Source organism: Pongo pygmaeus, chromosome 15, assembly GCF_028885625.2.
Source record: "Pongo pygmaeus isolate AG05252 chromosome 15, NHGRI_mPonPyg2-v2.0_pri, whole genome shotgun sequence".
In the NCBI taxonomy this organism is placed as follows: Eukaryota; Metazoa; Chordata; class Mammalia; order Primates; family Hominidae; genus Pongo; species Pongo pygmaeus.
The window spans coordinates 217,207-241,861 of record NC_072388.2 but is presented as its reverse complement, the minus strand read 5'-3'; the positions used below and the strand labels follow the sequence as shown (position 1 = coordinate 241,861).

General features: G+C 36.7%; 1 protein-coding gene across 1 annotated transcript; it reads left to right on the top strand.

Annotated features, from left to right (window-relative positions):
- Window positions 1-1,702: 1,702 nt before the first annotated feature.
- On the top strand, window positions 1,703-24,086 carry LOC129026113 (protein FRG1-like). Its single transcript, XM_054473633.2, has 9 exons — window positions 1,703-1,928; window positions 4,063-4,133; window positions 13,070-13,195; window positions 13,975-14,032; window positions 15,938-16,055; window positions 18,307-18,409; window positions 21,638-21,728; window positions 22,712-22,822; window positions 23,984-24,086. Exons 1-9 carry the CDS (start codon window positions 1,867-1,869, stop codon window positions 24,018-24,020), a joined length of 777 nt encoding a protein of 258 aa, XP_054329608.1. The 5' UTR covers window positions 1,703-1,866; the 3' UTR covers window positions 24,021-24,086.
- The last annotated feature ends 569 nt before the right edge of the window (window positions 24,087-24,655 follow it).

The window sequence follows — 24,655 nt, the reverse complement described above, 5'->3', positions numbered from 1 at the left end:
AATATGGCATATGCCATCCCTTATTTATTTCCCCATGTGACCAGCCAACAACTTCTTCACCTAGTCCCGGCTTCAAGCTGACTTTGTCTACTTCTCTATCGGAAATGGAGCTTCCCCAAAGACTGCCTCAATGTCAGTTACCACAAGGCCTTTTTTCCATCTTATGCTCCTAAACTTCTACGATATTAAATGATATCATCCTTTCTGGAAATTCTCCTTAGCTTTGATTTCTATAACGTTACTCTAACTCTGTTTCATTTCTTCTTTTATAGACTCTATTTCTTTTCTCTATCCCTTTACTGCAGACATGTTGTACGGCTTTGTTCTTAACCTTCTGATCTCTCCACATTCATTCCCTCAGAGCATGTATCCATTTTCTTGGTATCGACCTTCCTATCTGATTATTACCATCAAGTAAGGATGTTGGTGATGAGCATAGCTAACATCTCCTAGACATTTTCCATGTAGGTTATAATAAGCACCCTATATAATTTGTACCATTTAAATCCTCAATCCTAAATGATACTATCACTAACCACATTGTATGAGATGAGGAAACTGAGATTTTCATCAAAACCCTGGAAAGCCAACGTGAGGAGCCCCTGTGTGTCTCCTTTGTTAATGACTCCGGGCATCATGGCATGTGGATTGCCATGGAATGGGGATCAGGAAGTACAGCACTGTGAAGACACCGGAAAATACATTATGATAGCGGGTAACGACGCTCATCTCCGCACATTGTGACGGTTTTTTTTCTGACTCAGGTTTGAGATGGGCCAATCGTAAGTCGATGGTGCCACCAGGGATCACGAATTTAATAAGATCGTGGATGCTTGGAACCCAACTGGTCTCTGTTTTCTACTTTAGGGAAAGAGCCACAGCTTGAGTGGGGTGGTTTTGGTGTCACATACGCGATTAATAATACCCACCACTGCAGAGGAATCACCGTGGACTACTCCTCGTTTCATCCCACTCTCTTGCGATTGATGCCTCTCACCTGTTTACTGACTTCATTCAAATTCTTCAGCGACCACAGGACCCCGACTTGCCTTCTCTGTCCTGGTTCCCTCACTCTGCTTTACAGGCCTGGCCTGCTCGCGGTTCCCTCCAAGCCTCCGCCCTGTTTCCTCCATCAGACAGGACTAGCTTCCTTCATCTCTGTCCAGCAAAAGCCTGCCCAGCGTTCAAGACCCTCCTCAGAGACCGCCTCCACGATTAGGCTTCTCTTGACCCCTGAGCCTGTAACACGCGCCACCATAACTCTCCACCTCAGCCCACATTCCCACAGCACTCGTGACGTCCGCGGCCCTCAACATGGCGCTTCATTCTATTTTAGGGTATTTCCTGCTTGCTTCCTGCACACACAGTCGCACGAGGCACAGCCCCGAGTGACCCGCGCACGAGTGGCCCGCGCTTCCAGCCGCGCCGCCGCAGGCCAGCGAAGGCAGCCGGAGCCGCTTCCTGCCCCTGCGGGGACCCTCGCCAGCCCGCAGCCCTAGCGGAATGCGGTTCCACAGCGCGCCCGGAAGCTCCGCCACCGCCAGTACCGGCGCCTCGGGCTGGCTTTCCTCCCCTCGGGGAGGCGCGAATCCTCAGGAGCTCCTCGAGAGGGCGCCAGGGAGCAGCTGCGCGCGGACACCTTTCAGCCCTCTATGGCCGCCGTAGCTCCCCGGCAGAAACCCGGAAGTGGAACTCTCAGCCATTCAGCGTTTGAGTGAAGACGGAGGCGGGTTCTGGAGAGACTTACGCTGTTAGGGAGTGTTTACTTCGCCTCTACTTCTGTTCCTCCCCGCCCTGATGCTGCTCCGGGTCACATACTCGTCCTGAGCCGGCTTCAGCCTGTCCGCGCAGAAGTCTCCCAGAGCTATGGCCGAGTACTCCTATGTGAAGTCTACCAAGCTCGTGCTCAAGGGAACCAAGGCGAAGAGGTGGGTCCTGCAGCTCGGGCGGGAGCCTCCTCCGTTCTTTTCGGAAGCACTCCACCCCCGCGAGCCTGGTGGAAGCCGTGGCGCGGAGAGAAGGTTTCGTGGCCTCCCAGGCTTCGCCCTGGCCTCTGTCGGGGCTGGACGGAGGCCGGGCCGCGGTTCCTGGCGCCTGTGCAGAGACGGGCAGCCTCCCGCGCGGACGACCCAGGAAACAGGGTAGACGGGCGGGTGACCGGTGACCCCGTACCCACGAGTTTGGGTCCCCTGAGGCATCTCTCCAGGCCTCTGCCTGGTGGGTCTGCGTTAGTCTGATCTCGTAGTTCATGATAATAATTTCCTTTATTACGGATTATTCTTTTCTCCATTGTCTCTTCCTAGAAAAATTATTGATTAATTTTTTTAACCTAATATGTAGAGTGAAACCAGGATGAATCACACAGTGGTTGAAGTGTATATGGGCTTTGATAGGGATGTGGGCTCGAACCTGCACTCTGTCATTTACTGATTTTGTAATTTGTGGCAAATTGATTAATATGTCTGAACCTCCATTTACTCATTAAGAGATCAAATATCTGAACCTCCGTTTACACATTTATACTTTCAGACCATTTTTTATACCTTTAGAAGACGATGAGGATTAAATGAGAAAACATATATGCAGTAAATAAATTGAGCCAAATGTGAGGAGGAGGTCGTAGTGGTAATTTATTAGCTCTTTAGGAAAAAATGCCTGTGCACTCATATCCCCGCTTCTTTTTTAACTGGAAGATTTGCCGGAGGTTGACTGTACATACAGATGTTGAGCATTTCCTCCTGGTCTCCGTGATAAACAGAGGTTTTGGTATTTTTAGGCGAGATGGAAAGAAAGTATCAAGGAGTGAGCTGAAGCCACTGGCCTTGAGAACCCTATGTAGGAGTCTGGCCTCATGAAGATGCCAGAATAAATGACAGGTTTATCCTGAATAAATGTGAGATTTTTACTCTGTGAATTTCCTGTGAGGAGAGGAGAGTTATCTTCTGAAAACTTTATGATGAAAATGCAGACAAGAGTGTCTTAAGATTATCGTAATAATCATAGTTAATGCTTATATAGCACTTTCAATGTGCCAAGAAATTGTAGGCGCTTTGCACGTTAACTTTTTTCAAATCGCTCTTGGTTTTTTCTTTTTTTGTTGAGATGTAATTCATAATTATAAAATTCACCATTTTGTACAGTCAGTGGTTTTTAGTATACATTCAAGAGGTTCACCGTTGTCTAGTTGCTCAGCATTTTCATCATCTCAGAAGGAAACGTCCCCCTACCCATTAAAGCAGTCACATCCCATCCTCCCCGTCTGCTAGTCCTTGGCAACCACTAATCCGCTGTCTATGTGAAATCGCCTATTCTGAATATTTCCTAAGAAAGAAATCATGCAACATGTGGCCTTTTGTATCTGGCTTCTTTCACTTATAACATTCTTGAGGTTCATCATTGTTGTTGCACTTGTTCCTTTTATGGCTGCGTAGTATTCCATTGTATGGATGTAACATTTTGTTCATCCATTCACCATTTGGGTTGTTTCCCCTTTTTGGCTATTGTGACTAATGCTAGTGTGAATATTCTTACGTAATATTTTTGTGGGTGTATATTTTCATTTCCCTTGGGTATACATACTTAGGAGTAAAATTGCTGGATCATGAGGTAACTCTTTAACTTTTTGAGGAAACCCAAACTGTTTCCTGTAGATGCTACACCATTTTACATTTCCACCAGCAATGTATGAAGGTACATATTACCTCTTAAACTTCACAATAGCCTTAAGAGTTAGGTTAAATTATTATCCTAATTTTTTAAGTGGGTAAACTGACTCACAGAGAGATTCAGTAACTTTTCCAAAAATCACAGAGCTAAGAAGTGAAGGAATCAGGGTTTAAAATCTGGCAGTGGGCTCTACAATCTGCTTTGAACTCTAAGATAATATGTACAAAGCCTGAAGCAACTTCTCAGTACTGTATTTAAGAGGGCATAACAATGTAAGTCTTCCTAAATCAATAATTTATAAATGAAAAGCTTAAAAGACTTCCAAGTTTCAATCTTACGATATTTATCATACAAATCAATATACCTAAACTCATCTATGTAAATTATGTCCTGTAGTAAGAAGAAAAAGAGCAAAGATAAGAAGAGAAAAAGAGAAGAAGATGAAGAAACCCAGCTTGATATTGTTGGTGAGTCAGTTTTCAGTGCCCTATTCTGAAAAAAGTTAATGTTTCTTGAGATCTCATTGAAAATATTTTCCTAGTTAGAAATTTATGATGTATTCGTATTTGTCTTAAAGTGCTTAAATATTACCTACAGTTATAAATTCCATTTATTCTTTAGCACAGTAGATGCTACTGATGCTTTTACTTCATTATCAGGAGAGAAAAATTATAACTCTCTTGGTAGGCACCATTAGACTGCTTAATAGCCGGAGATTCTGATACATAATTTTAAAGGCCTAATGTAAATGTTTTTCAACCAAATATATTTTACAAGTTATTTTCTTTGCACATGTATGCATTTTAATTGTAGAAGTCGGTTGTCTCTTAAACGAAGTATCTTCACAGGAAAAATCATTATTTTGTGAACTCTGAAATGAATGAAAATCTTAAATACAACATCAGGGTAGCCTGTAAATGATACTAGAAATAAACTGATTTAAACACACTTAACCAGCCTATTTTCCGTTTAGTTCTTTCCATACATTTTTTTCTCTTTTAAAACTTGGCAAGTTGCATTTTGAATCTTCATAAATTATGGTAACTTAAAAAATATATAAAATATGGAATGGTATAAAGCTAATGTTCTGGAAGAATCATTGCTTTCAAAATGGCAAATCAACAATTCTAAAATTAAGGTAGATATCTAGGATAGATATGTAGATGTGGAATTGCTGTGTCAAAGGATAGGTGAATGTTTAACCATATAAGAAACTGCCAAAAATTTTCTAAAGTGGTTGTGCCATTTTACCCTCCCACCAAGAATGAATTAGTGCTCCAGTTACATCCTTGCCAAGAGTTGATGGTGTTATCAGTCTTTTCTCCCAGTCTGAGTTTTACCTTTTCAGTTTCTTAATGGTGGTTTTCGGATGAGCAGCTTTTTTTAAATTTTTTTTATTTTAATTTTTTTTGAGACAGAGTCTTACTCTGTCTCCCAGGCTGGAGTGCAGTGGCGCGATCTCTGTTCACTGCAAGCTCCACCTCCCGGGTTCACGCCATTCTCCTGCCTCAGCCTCTCGAGTAGCTGGGAATGCAGGTGCCCGCCACCACGCCCGGCTAATTTTTTGTGTTTTTGTAGCAATGGGGTTTCACCATGTTAGCCAGGATGGTCAGAATCTTTTAATTTTTATAAAGCTCAGTTTATTTTTTTTTCTTTTATGGTTACTGCCTTATCTCTGTGATCTAAGAGATCTTTGCTTACCCCAAAGTCAGGAAAATATTCTACGTTGTCTTTTAGAGGCATCATAATTTTACTTTTTACATTAAATCTGTCATTCATCTCAAATTTTGGCATGATGTTGTGAGTTCAGTTTCAAGATTTACTTTTTTTTTTCTTTAACATCTTGATAGCCAATTGTGCCAGCACCACTGGTGTTTCCTTTTTCCATTGATCCACTTTGGTATCTTCATAAAAAATCAATTAACTTTCTATGTATTGATCTATTTCTGGACTCTGTTCTATCGATACGTTTGTCTGTTTTTCTGTTGGTATATTTCTCTTGATTGCTATAGTTTCATGAAGTCTTGAGATCAGGTAGTCTGAGTCATCCAACTTTGTACTTATTACCTATTAATTTATTAATTTCTACAGTGAAGCTTGTTGGATTTTCTCGAGAACTGTATTGAGTCCAGATCATTTAGGGGAGAATCAGCATCTTAATATTGGACCTCAATATCTCATAAATTTCAATGTAGCAGTCTTGCATGCCTGTTTAAACATTTATTCTTAAGTATTTTATAATTTTACACTACTGTCAATAGAACCTTTGAATTTGATTTTCCAGTTGTTTGTTGTCAGTATGTAGATATACAATTGATTTTTGTATAGTGACTTTGTAGTCTGATAATTCTGTTTCACTTATTACTTCTAGTGGTTTGCTAATATAGAAAACTAAGAAATTTGCAATTATGTTTCCTGTGACTATCATTTTACTTCTTTCTTTCTAATCCTTATGTCTTGTCTTTCTTTTTATTGGTTTATTATACTGTCCAGGACTTCCATAGTGTTGAACAGAAGTCACGAGAATGCGCATAATTGCATTGTTCCCAAGCTTAGGCAGAAAGCTTTCAGTAGTCCACCATATGGTATGATGTCTGTAGGATCTGCAGAGAAAACCTTTATCAAAATGAGGACATTCCTTTTAAACTTTGTTTCTTGGGAGTTTTTATTTTAGTGGTGTTTAATGCTGTCAGATGCCTCTTTCTGTATCTGTTGAGATGATTATACAGCTTTCTTCATACTGCCAATGGATTACATTGGTTTCATTTTCAACTTTTAAAGTAACTTTATATCCCTGAGATAAACCCCTCTTGGTTGTGGTGCATTGTCCTTTGGGATATTGCTAGATTTGATTTCTAGGTGTTTTTTATTTTTATTTTTTTTAAGATTTCTATATTGGTGTTGACGGGAGATACTGGACTTTTGTATCCTTTTCTTGAAATGTCTTTTTTTGATTTTGGTGTCAAGGTGATACTGGGTGTCATAAAATTAGATGGAAAGTGCTGTCTCCTTTCCTATTTTTGGAAATAGCTGTGTGAGATGGGTATGATTTGTTCTTTACATGTTTGATAGAATTCACCGGTGAAGTCAACTGAACCTAGAGGGTTTTGTTTGGTTTGGTTTTAGATTTTTGTGGGAAAATTAAAATTTTTTAAGAGATATTTTCAGATTTTTTTGTTGTGTCAGTTTTGGTAATTTGTGTCTTTTAAGAAAATTTCATTTCATATAAGTTGTTGGATTTATTGGCATAAAATTGTTCAGAATATTCCTTTCTTTAATATGCTTTTAATGTCCGTAGAATCTAATCTGTATTGCAGTCTCTTCATATTGGTAATTTGTGTTTTTGCTATTTTTTCCTGGATCAGTCAGTCTAGCTGGAGGTTTATCAATTCTTTATAAGGTCGTTTATTTTAGATCGTTAATGACCTTTTAGTACAGGGGTATTCAATCTTTTAGCTTCCCTGGACCACAATGGAAGAAGAGCTGTCTTAGGCCACACATAGAATACACTAACGATAAGCTGATAAGCCAAAAAAAAAGAAAAAGCAAAAAAATCTCATAATGTTTCAAGAAAGTTTATGAGTTTGTGTTGGGCTGCATTCAAAGCTGGCCTGGGCCACATGCAGCCCTCAGGTTGGACAAGCCTGTTTCAGTATTACTTATTTTCTCTTTTTTTCATTTTCTATTTCATTTATTTTCAGTCTTTTCTTTTTCCCCCCTTTAACTTATTTTCAGTTTACTTTGTTCTTGTTTTATAGCTTCTTAAGAAGGGAGTTAGATCTCTTCATTCCACTTTAGTTTCAGTTATAGTCAACACACTTTGTTTTCATTTTCATTGCATTCAAAACATTATCTAGTTTTCCTTGTGATTTTTCTTTTCATGGACACGAGTTATTTAAAAGTATATTGTTTTTAATTTCTACTACATAGAGATGTTATAGGTATGTTATTGTTGCTGATTTCTAATTCATTTATAGTATAGTTGGAGAACATACTTTCTTAGTGAATTTCCATGTACACTTGAAAAGAATGTGTATTCTGCAGATGTTGGTTCAGGGGTTTTTTTTTGTTTTTTTGTTTTTTTTGGAGATGGAGTCTCCCTGTCGCCCAACAGGCTGGAGTGCAGTGGTGCGATCTCAGCTCACTGCAACCTCCGCCTCACAGGTTCAAGTGAATCTCCTGCCTCAGCCTCCGGAGTAACTGGAATTACAGGCACCTGCCCCCACACCTGGCTAATTTTTTAAATATTTTTAATAGAGACAGGGTTTCACCATGTTGGCCAAGCTGGTCTCAAACTCCTGACCTCAGGTAATCTGCCTGCCTCAGCCTCCCAAAGTGGTGGGATTCCAGGCATGAGCCACGGTGCCCAGCCAGTTCAGTGTTCTTTAGATGTCTGTTCGATCAACTGGTAGAGCTTGTGACTGTGCATATCTTCTGTGTCCTTACTGATTTTTTACTAATCCTACAGTGTATTGAGAGTTGTGTTAAAATCTCCAGCTGTAATTCTAGATCTGTCTACGTAAGCAGTTTTTGCTTAAAGTATTTTGAAGCTCTCATAAGATGTGTACACATTTAGGATTGTTAAGTCTTCCGTGTAAATTCAGTCTTTCATTTTCATAACATTTTAACCTTATTTCTGTTAAACGTCTTGATGCCTAGTTAAATTATTTGACTACCCTTTTGCTCCTATCAAGCCTGGGCCTTTGTTAGTTTGTGCTTATTTATTAGAGTTGCCCATAGACTTAGACAGTGACTCTTACTCTAGGAAAGGTTCATCCTCATGGGCCTCAGCCACATGTTTTAGGCATACTTGGTGAGTTCTCTCCACTCTGCTGTGTCCCAAGTTTGTGTGATCTCTGGCATCTCCAGTCAGCCCTCAGCAGTGCCAGCCACTCTGCAGAGGCCTTGTGGAGCCTGCCTACTGCATGCACTCCCCCCAGCCCTTGGCCACAGACCTGCAGAGAACTTTTGCATACTCTTTTGAGGCCTCACCTGTGTGTTGTTCCCTCTTCTCCAGTACCTTATTCTATAAACTCCGAACATATTAGCACTGCAAGACTCTCAGCTTAGTGACATTGCCTCATTTCTGGAGGTCTCTACGTCTCTCCGTGTGGTCAGGAAACTGCCATTGGGCAGAAAACAGTACGTGTGAGATTTGCCTCCTGTGTTTTCCTGTTCTCAAATATCACAGTCCTATTCTGCCTGTGTTCCAATCCCCGAAAACAGTTTTCTCAAATATTCTATCCAGTTTCAATTTTGTCATTGGTCATGGTGTGAGGGCAAGTCCATCTTGGCTGAAAGACGAAGTCCTTCTGCGTCTTTTCCTCTTTGTCCTTCCACCTTCTTTTGCATTGTGGATTTTCTAAACTTGCCATATAAGTAAGCATGTGCCTATTTGTGAAGGGAAAGAAGAAAAACTTTTTAATTTTTTAAAGCTGTTCTGTTGGTTGCTCACAAGGATCTGAAGGGATTGGTAAATAGGATGAAAGAAAGTCTGTAAATAGGATGAAAGAAAGTCTGTCTTTCACATGGAGAAAACCAAGTGTGACATTAATAAAACGAGCATGTCTGTAAGCAAAGAGTTTCACTGAGCCCTGCTAGATTCAGAAGCAGTTGGACTTATAACATCATAGTTTGCAAAACACATATATTTTATTTACCCAGGAACTAAAGTTAAGTAAGCTATGGGTTAATAGAAGTCTGTGAAGGGTACTTAGACTACAGTAAGATTGGGGAAGAAAATTCCATTTCCAAATCTAAGATATATCATTCCTTTCTGCCAAGCACACAATGAAGGTAGAGATTTAAGGGGTCCCTTAGCACAGAAACACTGGGTTAGTCAGAAGGCGAGGTGAGCTGTCACACAGCCTTGATGCTAGAATGAGGGTGCCCTGGTAGTATCTTATCAGCCATGACACTGGTGCATCGGGCCATTTTTTTTTTTTTTTTTTTTTTTTTGAGACAGGCTCTTTCTTTGTTGCTCAGGCTGGAGTGCAGTGACATAATCATGGCTCAGTGCACTGTCGACCTCGTAGGCTCAAGCAATCCTCTCACCTCGGACTCCCGAGTAGCTGGGACCACAGGCTCCTACCACCATACCCAGCTAATTTCTTAATTTTTTTGTAGAGATGGGGGTCTCCTTTTGTTGCCTAGGCTGATTTTGAACTCCTGGGCTTAAGTGATTCTCCTGCTTCCCCCTCTCAAAGTGCTGGGATTACAGGCATGCCAGACATATGTAAACATTCTAAACTATGTGAAAATACGTGAAAAGCTTTGTTATGAATTGTGAGGCAACACAGCAGGAATATTTCACCATCTGCCTAAGGTTTAAAAGGAAATAACTTTAAGCATGTGTCTAAATAGCAAGTAATGTTTTAGAGCGGATTCTCTTAAATTCAGCTTGGGCGTCTGCAGCATATACACAGCTTGAGCTGTAACCTGACATAGAGACAGGCAACTTCAGTGCCCACTGTTCTTAGGATCCACTGCTTTTTCACAGCTAAAACCCCCGAGTGGCACTGTTAGGTATTATGTTATGTTACTTTAGTCGTTAAACATATAAGCATACCTCCAAAGGTTGAATGTAGGCCACTTGCAGAAAGTAGGCAGAATGCTCCCATTTAATTCTTGATGATACTGTGTTTAGCTTTCTTATTCTTTGAAATCTCATTGAGAAAAAAATACTGGCATCTGCTCAAAGTAATTTCTTTTTCAGTTGACAATATTATAAGTAATGTTATTGTGTCATTTCCCTACTTGGACAGAGTGTGACAATTTTGAGGAGCTTGTTTGCCGGAAATTTCTTCTTCATTTGCAAAACATTAATGAGATATTTTATTTAAATGATTTTATTTAATATTAAGTGTACTTAGTGAATGTGGCATAGAACATACAAAATAAAACTAATTTAAAATCATTAACTATTACATTTATAAGAAAGACTTGCTAATCATATCACTGTTGATAATGATTCTGAATAAAGCATTATTTCTTTTCCTGAAAACAATTGTAGCTATAACTCAATCATCTAAATTGCTTATTAGTTTTGTTGCTTTTTAATTGTCTTTAGCTGAAATTTTAATTTTGATTAATTTTCTTTTTCTCCATTGGTTTTGTGTGTGTGTGGAGGTAAAATATACAGAATATAGAATTTGCCGGTTTTTCTATTTTTAAGTGTACACTTCAGTGGCATTTAAATGCATGCACCATTTTACCTTCCCACCAGCATTGCACAGGGTTTCAGTTTCTCCACATCCTGCCCAACACTTGTTTTTCTGGTTTTCTTGGTTTCTGTTTTCTGTTTGTTTGTTTGTTTTGATAATAGCATTCTAATGGGTGTTAAGTGGTATTGCATTATGGTTTTGATTTATATTTCCCTAGTGACTAGTGGTGTTGAGCGTATTTTCAAGTGCTTATTGGCCATTTGTATATCATCTTTGGAGCAATGTTCGTATACGTCCTTTGCCCAGTTTTGAATTGTGGTATTTGTCTTTTTGGAGTTCTCTATATAGTCTGGATATTAATTCCTTATAATGTATGTAGTTTACAAATATTTTCTCCATTCTCTGGGTTGCCTTTTACTCTGCTGATGTCGGTTCTTGATGCACAAAAGTTTTTAATTCTGATGAAGTCCGGTTTGTCTGTTTTCTTTTGTTGCCTGTGCCTTTGATGTTCTATACAAGAAATCATTGCCAAATTCATTGTCATGAAGCTTTTCCTATTTTCTTCTAAAAGTTTTCTAACTTTAGCTCTTACATTTAGGTCTTTGGTCTGTTTTAAGTTACTTTTTGTATTTGGTGTTAGATAAAGGTCCAACTTCATTTTAGCTAAAATTTTATGTATTTTAAAATTTATTATGGAAAGCATGAAATGTTTAGTTGAATAGAAAATTTTGTGCAGTGGAATTAACTGAATCTTTAAAACCTTTTTGTTATGGAAATATCCAAACTATTCCATTCATAGAAGAATATAATGAGTCCCCCATGTGCTCAGGCCCCAGCATTAATTATCAATATTTTGCCAATCTCGTTCGATTTACACACACACCCACACACACATTTTTTCCTAGAAAATTTTAAGTAAAATCACAGATATTATGTCATTTTACCCATCAGTAGATAAATGTGCATTTCTTAACGTGGTATGTCTTTCTCTCATCACCTGTTTTGTTCTTTATTTTTATATGTTATACTATGTCATTATCAGACCTTGCAAAATTAACAAGAATTCCTTAATATGTCATATCCAGTTAATGATTGACTCATTTCTACTCTAGCTAAAGTACAATTTAGGAGGAGGTTTGAGGATATTTTTTAACATTAAGATATAAACTTTTATAACAACTGCTTAAATAATTTTTCCTAGAGTCTAACATTTCTATTGGCAAATTGGAAATTAGTATGCATAGACATAGATTCTGCTCATTTTACTTGCAATCTAAAATCATAGTTAAGATTACTGGCCAGGCGCGGTGGCTCACACCTGTAATCCCAGCACTTTGGGAGGCAGAGGTGCGTGGATCACGAGGTCAGGAGTTTGAGACCAGCCTGGCCAATGTGGTGAAACCCCGTCTCTACTAAAAATCATTCAGGCATGGTGATAGGCACCTGTAACCCCAGCTACTCGGGAAGCTGAGGCAGAGAATTGTTTGAACCCAGGAGGCAGAGGTCGCAGTGAGCCGAGATAGCATCACTGCACTCCAGCCTGGGCGACAGAGTGAGTCTCTGTCTCAAAAAAAAAAAAAAAAAAAAGATTGCTATGCTAGAAAGTCTTCATGTAGAGGCATTTTTAAGAAACATTATGATAGGCATTGCCTCTGGAAAGCAGGCATGAGTAGATGGCTGGGCTCTATCATGAGAGAGACCGTTCTCTATATGTCACTTTGTACCTTCACATGTTGCCTTTTGTTTTGTTTTGGTCTTTTTTTGAGACAGGACCTTGCTCTGTCACTCAGGCTAGAGTGCAGTGGCATGACCATAGGTCACTATTACCTTGAACTCTGGGCTCAAGTGATCCTCTTTCCCCAGCTCCCCGAGTAGCTGGGATTACAGGCATACACCCCCATGCCTGGCTGTATGTTGCTATTTTATGTTTTAAAAACCTAATCCTGACTGTGCTGGTAGTCGCATGAATCTGTGCACATACATGCAAACAAGTACATGTAAAACTGGTGAAATCTGAATAAGCTTCATGGATTATATCAATGTCAGTTTCCTGATTCTGACAGTGTATGATACTTATGCAAGATGTCATCGAGACAAAGCAAGTAAAGGATATGTGAGATCTTTGTGTTATTTCTTACAACTGCAAAATAAAAAGTTTTTAAAACTAAGTTATAATAACAAAATAAGAACTCTGTGTCAAAACTAACATATAAAGTTGAAATATTGATTTTATTTTTTAGGAATCTGGTGGACAGTAACAAACTTTGGTGAAATTTCAGGAACCATAGCCATTGAAATGGATAAGGGAACCTATATACATGCACTCGACAAAGGTCTTTTTACCCTGGGAGCTCCACACAAAGAAGGTTTGTGTCTGGAAGGGAAGATCCTGCCCCAAGTGTAGATTTTAGGACATTCATTCACTTAGGCCAAACTCTAACTAGTCTCAAACATTTTCCAAAGGAATGGAACCATTGCATTTGACTCTTCCATTTTTTTTTTAATTCCTTAATATTTACCAGCCATTGGCAAGTCCCTCTTTCTCATATAAGCATTTGAAAACATTCCGTATAGTTCCAGAAGAGTATCTTTGGAAATCAAAACAACATGAATAATTAAAATAGTAAGCGGAAAGAAAAAAGAAAACCTATTTGAGTCAAAATATTTGAATTTCTTTTTTATTCAGACTTATTGCCAAAACTAACCTGTGCATTTAACAATTTGAAGTTTCCTCATTTCCTTTAGCGCATTAGAGGAAGCACTAATGAGATACGAAGTAATTACAAGATAAAAAGCAGTATCATTTGGTTAGCAAGGCCATCCCTTGATTAAATGAAAGCATTTAGCTTTTTAAATAAGTGTTTATATATGACTGTATTTTAAAACATAAAGAGAAGCTATCTCAAAAGTTACTAAATAAGCATTATATCACCCTGTCTTACTCAGTGTATAAAATTAACATTGTAGTTAAAAGAAGGTAAAATAGATCTTGATTCCAAAGATACAGTATTACAGTGACATCAGTATATCTGAATATTCTTACATTTAATTGCAGAAGAAAATAGCCACATTTTTTAAAGCAAAATAATGTCTTTATATTTATAGCAAATGTCAAATTTATTTTCAAATGTTTTTTCTCCAATAATTGATGAGGGCCCTAGTCCTCCCGAGCAGTTTATGGCTGTCAAATTATCTGATTCCAGGTGAACTTATGTTGTAATATAATTAGTAACCAGTTATTTTAAAAATTTAATTGTATTCATTAAAAATTTTAGTATCTGTCTTAAGCCCATGGTAATTTTGATATAAAAAACAAAATAGCTTTTTTGAAAAGTAGATTTTGTGATCTACTTTTAGTGGATTTCCTATCAGTATATAATGCTAGGCTGGAAAAAAGATGTGTAAGTTAAAAAATGCAGATTAATAATTTCACACAGCAAATAAGATAGATTAAAAAATAAATCAAATAGTACAAAACCTGGTTCACTGTTGCTATGATATTTAAACTCACTGTTTGGAAGTCCAAAGGCAAACAGGAAGACTAAAAAAAGGAATATTGTTGAAACCAGCAGAGAATGTTACAGCATCATAACGACCAAAAGAATATTTTTACTCACTATTTTTACAGTCATTTTATAAAGTAACCTTTTTTATTCTCACCTTGTGCAAAAGTATAGAATGATTCTTTGGGTAGAAGATACTGAAAGTTAATTTACATATTTTAGTAATTGGTTACATCAACATGATAATGATTTCTGTTATATAATCATTAACATATAAAGGAGTAAAAGTCAATTCTGGCATCCCAGGAGATTCTCGGTAAGGTAAAAGATTAGAAATCATAATTTTAAAAAATCACATTAAGATTATTTCTGTGCTTTCTTTGAAAGTCTTATAAGTATGGTGAAAGACAAAGAATAAAAGCAGAGGAAGAAAAAATTCAATAGTTTTAAACTGCTTTACAATTATAAACAAAAAAGGATTATAAAGAAAATTAACTGACAAATGAGGAAAATATTTGCAACAATCTTAACAGGCAGTGAGTTCTTACTCTTCATATGTATCTTGTATAGAATTCATAGCACTGATAACCCCAGTAAAAAAACTGCAAACAATCAGATCTCAATAGAAAAATGGACCAGGGACATTACCAGATAATCTAAAATCTAAAAAGGAAAGGAAAAGAAAAACAGTTGTTATTCTAGTTAACTACTAAAATGCAAATTTATAGGATACTGTTTTTTCCATATCAGGTTTTCAAGTATTTTTTTAAAGTCATAATGTTTAAAAAAAAATCTGTGATACAAAACATACTCTGTTAATTTGAGGTAAGAATGTAAATGGAAGCAGCATTTTCTGGAAAACAGTTTGATGACATGAGAACTTTATGCCCTTCGATCCAATTATTTCTAGGAATTTTTTCTAAGGATAAAGCAGTTTTACGTATAGAATAGATGTACATAGAACTATTTATAATAAGAGAAAAAGTAAGTTTTAGTAATTTATTATTGAACTTTATAACTAAAGAGGTATAATTGAAGAATGATGAATTTCGAAAATATTTGTTATGTAATATATAAGGTACAATGTTTATATTAAAAAACACAATATAAAACTAAATTTAAAACTGCACTGTCCAACATGGCAGCAACTAGTCACATGTAGCTTTTTATTTTTTTTGAAAGGCACAGAGTCTCACTCTGTCACCCAGGCTGGAGTGCAGTGGTGTGACCGTATCTCACTATAACCTCAAATTTCTGGGCTTAAGCAATCCTCCTGCATCAGCCTCCCAAGTAGCTGGTATTACATGCACACGCCACCATGCCCAGCTAGCTTTTTAAATATTTTGTAGAGATGGGGTCTCACTGTGTTGTCCAGGCTGATCTTGAACTTCTTGCCTCAAGCAATTCTCCCACTGGCTTCCCAAAGCACAGAGATTACAGGAGTGAGTCACCACTCAGCCACGTGCAGCTTTTGAACACTTGGAATATGTCCAGTCTGAAATTTTAGATATGTACACACCCACACACATACACATGTCCTGTTTTGATGTTCTATAATTAATTTTCTCTCAGTTTTTAACTTTTATCTATCTTATTAATGTATAGAATTGCCCTGAAATCTGGCTATGGAAAATATCTTGGTATAAATTCAGATGGACTTGTTGTTGGGCGTTCAGATGCAATTGGACCAAGAGAACAGGGGGAACCAGTCTTTCAAATGTACGTGCTGTTATTGTTTACAAAAACTTCCTGTCAGTTTAACAGAAAGTCTGTAACAGTCAATCATAATATATTTAAAAAGAAAAAGTAGGATGCAATACTATAATACATTAAATTGGAATAAATCAGTAAGAACATAGAGCCTTGAAGAGATCTCAAAATATAGTGCAACTAAAATAGCATTAGTACTTTTGCCCACAATTATTTCTGTATACGCTTAGTGCCTAGATATGGATCTCATTTCCATTAAAGAACCAGTCAATTTTAGGTCTCAGAGTAGGAAAACAGAATAGTTCCTAAGTATCTTCTTTGTAGCAGAAATCATGGATGCTTTCAGAAACATTAGAGACTGTAAGCGAACAGTAGAGCTTGCTAAGCCCAAGTTGTGACAATTTATGCATAAAATAAATAATAGTTCATTGAAGTAAATTATCTCTAAAAGACTTTCTGTTCATAAGCTTAAAATAGTGTATGAAAAGATAGTTTTAATATAAGAAGAAAAAAGATAATATACTAATTCTTCATTTTAGTAAGTAGACAGTTGTAGTATATGGATGTTTTGTTAAATCTTTGTTGATACAGAATACATAATTTCCTTTTTCTGTTTGTGTGAGAAGATTGAACAAAAATATATGAGTGCTAAACAGTCTTTAAAAAGTAGATAACTATATCAAAAACAGTAAGGACCAGTGGGCACCACGCAGAACAAGCAAATAGAAGATAAGCTCGGCCTTAGAGTAGCAGCTTTGGTAGTATACACTAATGAATTGAAAATAGGAACTCAGCAGTGTTTTCTAAGATGACAGATTAAACAAACATCCCCCCAGAAAGAGGTAATCACTTAGACTAATTTCCTCATCGCCTAGGATAAAATCTTAACTCAGTGACTTGAAAACTATTTTGACCCAACCCTTTGAGAAATGCATTTTTACATTGCAGCCCAGCACACACATATGTATAACTGAAGCAAGAGTTATACTTAACAATACTTACTTATCTGTGTGTTATGCACCCTGATATTTCTTATTCTCTGTTACCCCTTCCTCTGTGTGTCTGTGTGTACTCCTTCACCCTCCCCCCCCCATACCATTCAGGAAACAACACTACATTGATTTCATTACCCGCGAATGTGTTGCAACCCCTTTGAGATGATCCTACTAGTTATGATGAGACACTTCTAATGAAAGTTACACCGGTAGAAAAGGCCAATATATCATAAGGCCTTAGATGATGACTTAGATACTACTAATAACACAACACTTTAGGAAAGTTCATTTCATTTTATTTTTAGGAAGGACACTAAGTTTCAAAAATTTAAATTTAAATGAAAGAGGGTCTTAAAAATCTATTGCAAAAAGGACTCAGCTGAATAATCTGTGGCACAGGTTTAAATCATCTTGGACCACCCTGCCATGTTCCAGGGCTCACCAGGATCCATCCAGATGAGAGACCACCCAGCCCTTGTGACCTTGACTAAGAAATTAAATCCATGTTATCAGAACTTTTTTAACTGGATGTGATATAAGGTTAACATATTTTGTAATCATTGTATTTATAAATATTTTGTCTAAATGTTATGGTATTCCAAATTTTCCAAAAGAATCAACCAAATACAAGTTATAAGTAAACATTATATTTGTTAAAGGGGTTAAGCTAACCAAATTTATAACTCAGATTTAGATACACAAGAAAATCAGTCTTTAAAGTTTTGTTTAATAGAAAGCAGTGTAATATAGCAAACATTAAACAACTAAAAAAGTATACGAATATTTATTTTCACACACAAAATTCCCTCAGACATTCTTAAATTCAAAACACCAAAGGCGTTGTATATACCTTTTCATGTTTTCTAATTGTGAAGAAAATAAATTTTACTTAAAATGCTAATATTTTAATAAAGTATGTGTTCATAATTATGTTCTTGTCTTTAAAGTTAATTTTTCAAACTGAACTAAATCAGTTATATCTTCAGTAGATCTTTTAGAAAGGAAGCAATCCTACCTCATCTACTTAGAATTTTGTCCTACTAGGAAGATACACTACAAATGTTTATTGTGGTAATCTTTGAATAGTAAAATGATAGGTGATTTTGGTTTCCTTTTCTATATGTTCTTGTATTATATTTTTCAGGTTTTTCTCTAAGTTCTTTTCTGTGATTTTTAAATCAGGGAGGAAAAATTAATTCAGTCTAAACACTTAATGTTTCTTCTACAAGAAGTATCCTCATGGCTATTTTGTTATTTTGTTTCACTTAGGGGAAAATGGCTTTATTGGCCTCAAATAGCTGCTTTATTAGATGCAATGAAGCAGGAGACATAGAAGCAAAAAGTAAAACAGCAGGAGAAGAAGAAATGATCAAGATAATGATGACATTTTATACAGATAACTACATTCACACATGCGATGTGACTGTATCTCTTTAAAATGTTAAATGGTCATTTACTGTCACTTTAAAGATTTAGTTAATAGCTTTTTGTAATGTGGTGTTTCAAATAGACTCATTTTTAATTATAAATCCCATAGTTGATGGCTTGTTTCTACAATGTGGTACAGAAATGAGTGCATCTAGGAGCTACCTTGCCATTATCTCCATGGATTAGTATCTTTTTCTGGTAGTTCCACATGCTCTTTTTAGGCTTTCATGTTCTTGTTTTCTTGCTTGTATTTTAAAATCTAACTTTTAAAATAGATAACATGTACACGTGATCCCAACATTTTCAAGTAAAAGCATGTGAAAATGTATGCCTGCCATGCGTCTTACTCACCTGTGTCCCAGCTCCTGTTCCTCTTTCCCTTTGTTTTTTTTATAGCCTCCTAAAATTTCTTTATAAACATATGAATATATTTATAATTTTCAACTGTTTTACGCTAAAGGTAGCCTCCTCTATAGTCTAGACTTTGATTTTTTTTTTCCTTAAAATTGTATCTTGGAGAGTTTTCTACTATGAGTTTGAAGGTAGAAAGTTTTCTCTTTTTCTTACTTTTCCTCTCTTTCTCTTTTTTAGCAGCCACATAATATTCCATTTTAGGGATGTACCTTAATTTATTTAATCTCTTATAGATGGAAATTTAGGCTGTTGCCAGTCTTTTGCTCTTATAAACAGTGCTGCAGTACATAACATTGAATATGCATCAATTTGTAGATGCATATTCAATTTCCAGAAGGAGAATTACTAGGTCAGGGGTATCTGCATTTGTATTTATGTAATGCTTGAGCTTCTGTGATGATAATCACTTTATGAAACATAAAAAATCATAGCAGAACTTCTGGGACCTTAGCCCTCACATTTTAAAAATATTTTTATTAATAGTACCAGTCTTCTTTGCATTAGGAGAAACATGAATCACATAAAACATGATTTTTATTTTATTTTTAAAATTTGTATGCGTCACTAAGCTGGAAATAAAAGTTCCTTATTCCAGGCTAAATTCTCTCATCCGTAGTCAGATGCGTTATCCATTGCACCACTGGCCTGTGCCCTCCCTAATCCTACTCTTTGTTTTACATTATTGTAAAAGTTACACAGACATCTTCATATCAAGGTGAAATTCTAAATAATACTGTTAATATAACCTAGATAAATCAGATAGTTAATTGGAATTTGATGAAAACATTTAAGGCTTAATTTTTTAGATTCACAAAAGCCACTGATCTTTAATGATAAACATATACCAGGATGTGTCTAAAGAATAACTCCCGCCTTCTTGACACATGATTTTTCTGTGTCTTGGCATTCCATCGCAGTACTGAGCATCCTGAACCTTGCTTTGTTTGTCTTTGTTGGGAATCACAGGTTGCATCCAGTCTGAAACAGATTTGCTCTGTAAGGCATTGTGGGGGCCGGAGTGGAAGGCTCTAAGAGGGGGGCAAATGCCTTTTCTAAGATGCCCTTCGTTCTTATAATTAGAGCATAAAAATTTATGTTACATTTTTCTGTACTACCAGTGAAATTTAAAAGTATCTATCAAATCTCTGTATGTACTTCATGTTAGATTTCCGATCATAAGTTTGATTTTCTTTTTAGAATAGTCTTGATTTCAAATAATTTCAAATCTAAAGCTCAAACGATTTCAATCTAAAATGTAGGTATTTTCTTAGAGAAGGGAAATGTTATATTTTTTCGTTGCATGCATCCGGCACATGCGTTGTAGTCTTGAATTTCCATAATGCTCCTGTGAGGTGGATGTGAGCTCAGCGTTACATACAAGACGACAGCCTCTGACCCTCTTTACATCCTCATGGTTTTTGTCAGTCAGTTCATGGAAATCACAGTGATTTCAAGGTGTGGTAAGACAGGATGGGTACCCAGGCTCAGCTGACTCCAGAGGCCACTCTCAGTATTTCATAGCACGTTGCTTCTCAGGAAGCAGATCATTGGGGAAATGCAGATGGGTTTGTGACTTACATTTAATTTTATTTATTTATAATTTTTTGTATCATGTTTAAATTATTTTGCATCTGGATATCATCACAAAAGTGTTATTGAAGGCAACAATTGCAAATATATGTGCAGTGCTTTGCACTTACACAAAGATACAAAGATACTTGCACAAAGATTGCGTTTTTCACTATGTAAAGCAATTTTCATACGAAATACAAAGTTTTCTGGATCGCTTTGGCTAGTCAAGTACCTGGAAGCTCTGAACAGTGATTATTTAGGACTCTTTTCGTACCATTTAATTGCAGGCTCTCCTAATCTCTGTCAGCCCTTCACCTTTATGACCTTGCCTTATCTACCAGAACACAGATCCCTCTTACTTAAGGTAGCATTGTGTTTCCTCTGTCAGCCCTTCAGCTTTATGACCAGATCACAGATCCCTCTTACTAAAGGTAGCATTGTGTTACAGGCCCTAGCAGGGAATGTTTTCAGGTCTGGGACCCCTCTAATCAGAACTGTCACAAAGATGTCATTGGCACAAACACGTTATTTGTCATCACTTTCTAAGCAGCCCTGGAACTGGACTCTGGCCACAGAGATCCCCTAGGAGACATGAGTCCTTACCATTGCCAATTGCCTGTTCTGTGGGTGATCCTAATTGTTGAATGCAGATTAATTAACTTATGACATGTGGTAGTAAACATCCATCCAAACTTAGGATATAAAGAAGCTAGTAAAAGAAGTGGGTTCCAATTAATTAAAAACAAGTTGTGTAATGTTAAAAGTTTTATTACTTTGGTAATAGTCTGTGCAACATAAAATAGCTATTACGCTTTCAATCTGATCAAATGAACACTTGTCTACTAGGGATAATTTGGTCCTAGTGTATTCACTTGGAGGACAAAATTAAATTAGTTAATGATCGCTTTATTGTCTAGCAGGATCTGATGTGTAAAATGTTTCTGAAATAATTTTGTCTGTAGTGTTTCTGACACAAGGGCTGCGGAGGAAGCATGTGATAGCACTTACTCATATAGATTATATATATGAAGTAAAAACACATAGCCAGAACCTTTTTCTGAATATAGTTGCTCAGTTAATTTTTTCTTCTGCATAAGAAATCATCTCGAATGTTCTTATGTGATACGTAAAGTGAGGAAGGTGGAAGATAAACATATAATCCATTGAATTCTCTTTTCCAATATCTAGATTAGATCCTGCGCTGAAAGAGAAACCAAGAAAAAAGATGACATTCCAGAAGACAGAGGAAATGTAAAACGATGTGAAATCAATTATGTGTATGTATTCTTTTCCTCTTAGACCTACAGATTTGACAGTGAAGTGCTTCTCGAAGTGCTTCTCAAAGTGCTTTCAAAATAAATTACCAAATTAGCTGGGGATGGTGGTACATGCCTATAGGCCCAGCTACTCGGGAGGCTGAGACAGGAGGATTGTTTGAGCCCAGGTGTTCAAGGCTGCAGTGAGCTCTGATCACCACTGCCTTCCAGCTTGGGTGGCAGAGCAAGACGCTGTCTGAAAAAACAAAACTGATGGACAAGAAGAGACAACACAATGTAGCCTCTAGGAGAGCACTGAGCTAAATGCTTTTCTTTTCTTGAGGCTTGTTTTCCTGATCATCCTACCAGCTCCCAAAGCTAGTCACTCAGGTTAGTCAATCTCTCTATTCATTCATAGAATGGGTGTGACGCCAGTCAAAGGCTGTGCTATGGCCAGGACACAGGGGACTCCAGCCAGCATGCCCTAATAGAAATGGGGCCTTGTGCTACCCAGTCAATGAGTGGCCCTCCTCTTGAGAGGTCACAAAGGTCATCTTTGTTGAAAAGTTCCAGCTTATTAAAAAAAAAAAATTAGACCTTTTTTCTCCCCCAAGATGGAGTCTCACTCTGTCCCCCAGACTGGAGTGCAATGGCGTGATCTTGGCTCATCTCAACCTTCGCCTCCCAGGTTCATATGATTCTCCTGCCTCAGCCTCCCAAGTAGCTGGGACTACAGGCACGCCACTATGCTCGGCCAATTTTTGTATTTTTGGTAGAGACGGGGTTTCACCATGTTGGCCAGGCTGTTCTCGAACTCCTGACCTTGACTGATGCGCCTGCCTTGGCCTCCCAAAGTGCTGGGATTGCAGGCATAAGCCACTGTGCCTGGCCTACAATTAGACCTTTTTAATAAGTGAAAAAGAAATTAACAGTATTTATAAATTTAATAGTAAATATGTATAATCAGTTTGAGGTATTTTTCAATGAAGACATTTTCTTTGCAGAAAGAAATTTCAGAGCTTCCAAGACCACAAACTTAAAATAAGTAAAGAAGACAGTAAAATTCTTAAAAAGGCTCGGAAAGATGGATTTTTGCATGAGACGCTTCTGGACAGGTAGCTATTTATTTACTTATTTCCACTATTTTCAGTAGCCAATAGAAATGGCATGTAGAAAATCTACATTCTCTTAAATTAGTGTAGTTTTTCACATTTTTGTCTTTATTTCTAATTTATGAGTGTGGCCATATTACCTAGAGAGGACATCATAAGTTTGGGAAAAGACTGTCAAGAAAGAATATCTAAAAATTATAACCGATTCTAAGTATATACTTTAAGAAATTCAGGTTTGACTGTATCTACTTCATAAATTTATCTTTTTATAACTATTAGAACCAGAGTTAGAAAGAAGCAGTTTGACTAATATAAAAATTATGTGGATTCTGTTGGAGTAGTTCAGGTTCCTTAAATTAAGAATAGATCAACTAAAAAACTAAGTATAAAAGCTAAACAAGTGAAATTGAAGAAGTTTTATTCTAAGATTTGGAAGAGTGCAGGATGTTTATCATAGCAAATTATTAATATTTATTACTCTTCCTAGGTAGATAAGTAATATCCTAGATTTATGACATAGAAAAACGAGACGTTTAGCTGTGAGTGTACAAGTATAAATCAATTAAGTGCCAGATTTTGATAATCACCAGCCGCTAATTCAAGTCCTATGTTGCAAACTTACTCTTACCCTTTTTTTACATTACTTGATAAAGGCAATGTTTAATTACATATTTCCTGTTAACTAGCTGGTAGAGTTCATACCTAAAGTCGGTAAATAATGTTAAGAACTTTTTCCAGCTGAGCAAATGAATATATATGTAGTTGTAAGAAATTAAGAAGAGGATATAAAATATAATCAGGATGTGGACTCTAAAACAGAATAAGCTGTATGTCCTGTAACTTTTATCACTTGTAATAATACAGCATTCTCACCCTGTTAAATGGAAATTCAGAGCACCCTTAAATTCCGGAATAATTAAAATTGCTATTTGGATTGAAAAAGCCCTTAGGCAACATTTATTGACTATTAGGAAATAACTTTTATAAGATTAGAATCCATTTTTTATAGAAACCAAATTTAAATGTATACATATTTTAATATAAGTGTTGTGGTAATAACCAAAATTGAACACACAGTTTTAAAGCTTTTATATTTTGTAGCAGTTGAATATATATGGCATGTTTTACATAGATTAATTTTATTATTTTTCTTTGTTTAAACAGGAGAGCCAAATTGAAAGCCGACAGATACTGCAAGTGACTGGGATTTTTGTTTCTGTCTCATCTTTTTGTGTTTTTTTCTGAATAAAATATTCAGAAGAAATGCTTTTCAGAGTTCTTGATTTGTTGTGAAATTATTGTTTACCTAGTAGCTAGTTTAACCAGGATTAAACAAGTTTAATCAGGATTCTTCATGGATGTACTTTTTAGCTAACTACAGTTTTTCACATGGAAATGAAACTTACAGTACACATTTAACGTACCACAGAATTTTTTTCTGGATTTCCTGTCCTGAAGCATGAAGTGTACTAGAAACCAATTCTTCCTGTGCTACTTGTGGAATCTGCCTTATTGGATCATAATCTTACTTTACTTTATATAATAGATGTTTAATCAGTGCCTTTAATAAAAGTTAGTTAGAAACTCCCAATCCAATCAATCAACAAGGCTTTGGTTCTACCTCCAAAGTACTACCCAGATCACAGACAATTCAAATATCAGAACTAGGGGGCTGGGCAGAGAGGACAAATCATCTATTAGGGAGTGGGACAGAAAGTGGAAACATTACAAAGAAGCAAGTAGGCTCAGAACAGAGAGGAGAGTAGTACTGGGGAAACTCCCTGCTGAGGACAGGTTAGCCACAGTGGATATGTATGTGACACCTTTGTCCTTGTG

Bases quoted from the DNA above. Each gene is read 5' to 3' on its own strand.
- LOC129026113 (XM_054473633.2), top strand. From the start codon at position 1,867: ATGGCCGAGTACTCCTATGTGAAGTCTACCAAGCTCGTGCTCAAGGGA. The intron at 16,056-18,306 runs GTGCTGTTATTG...TGTTTCACTTAG, and splicing joins AACCAGTCTTTCAAATGTAC to GGGAAAATGGCTTTATTGGC. The intron at 22,823-23,983 runs GTAGCTATTTAT...TTGTTTAAACAG, and splicing joins CATGAGACGCTTCTGGACAG to GAGAGCCAAATTGAAAGCCG.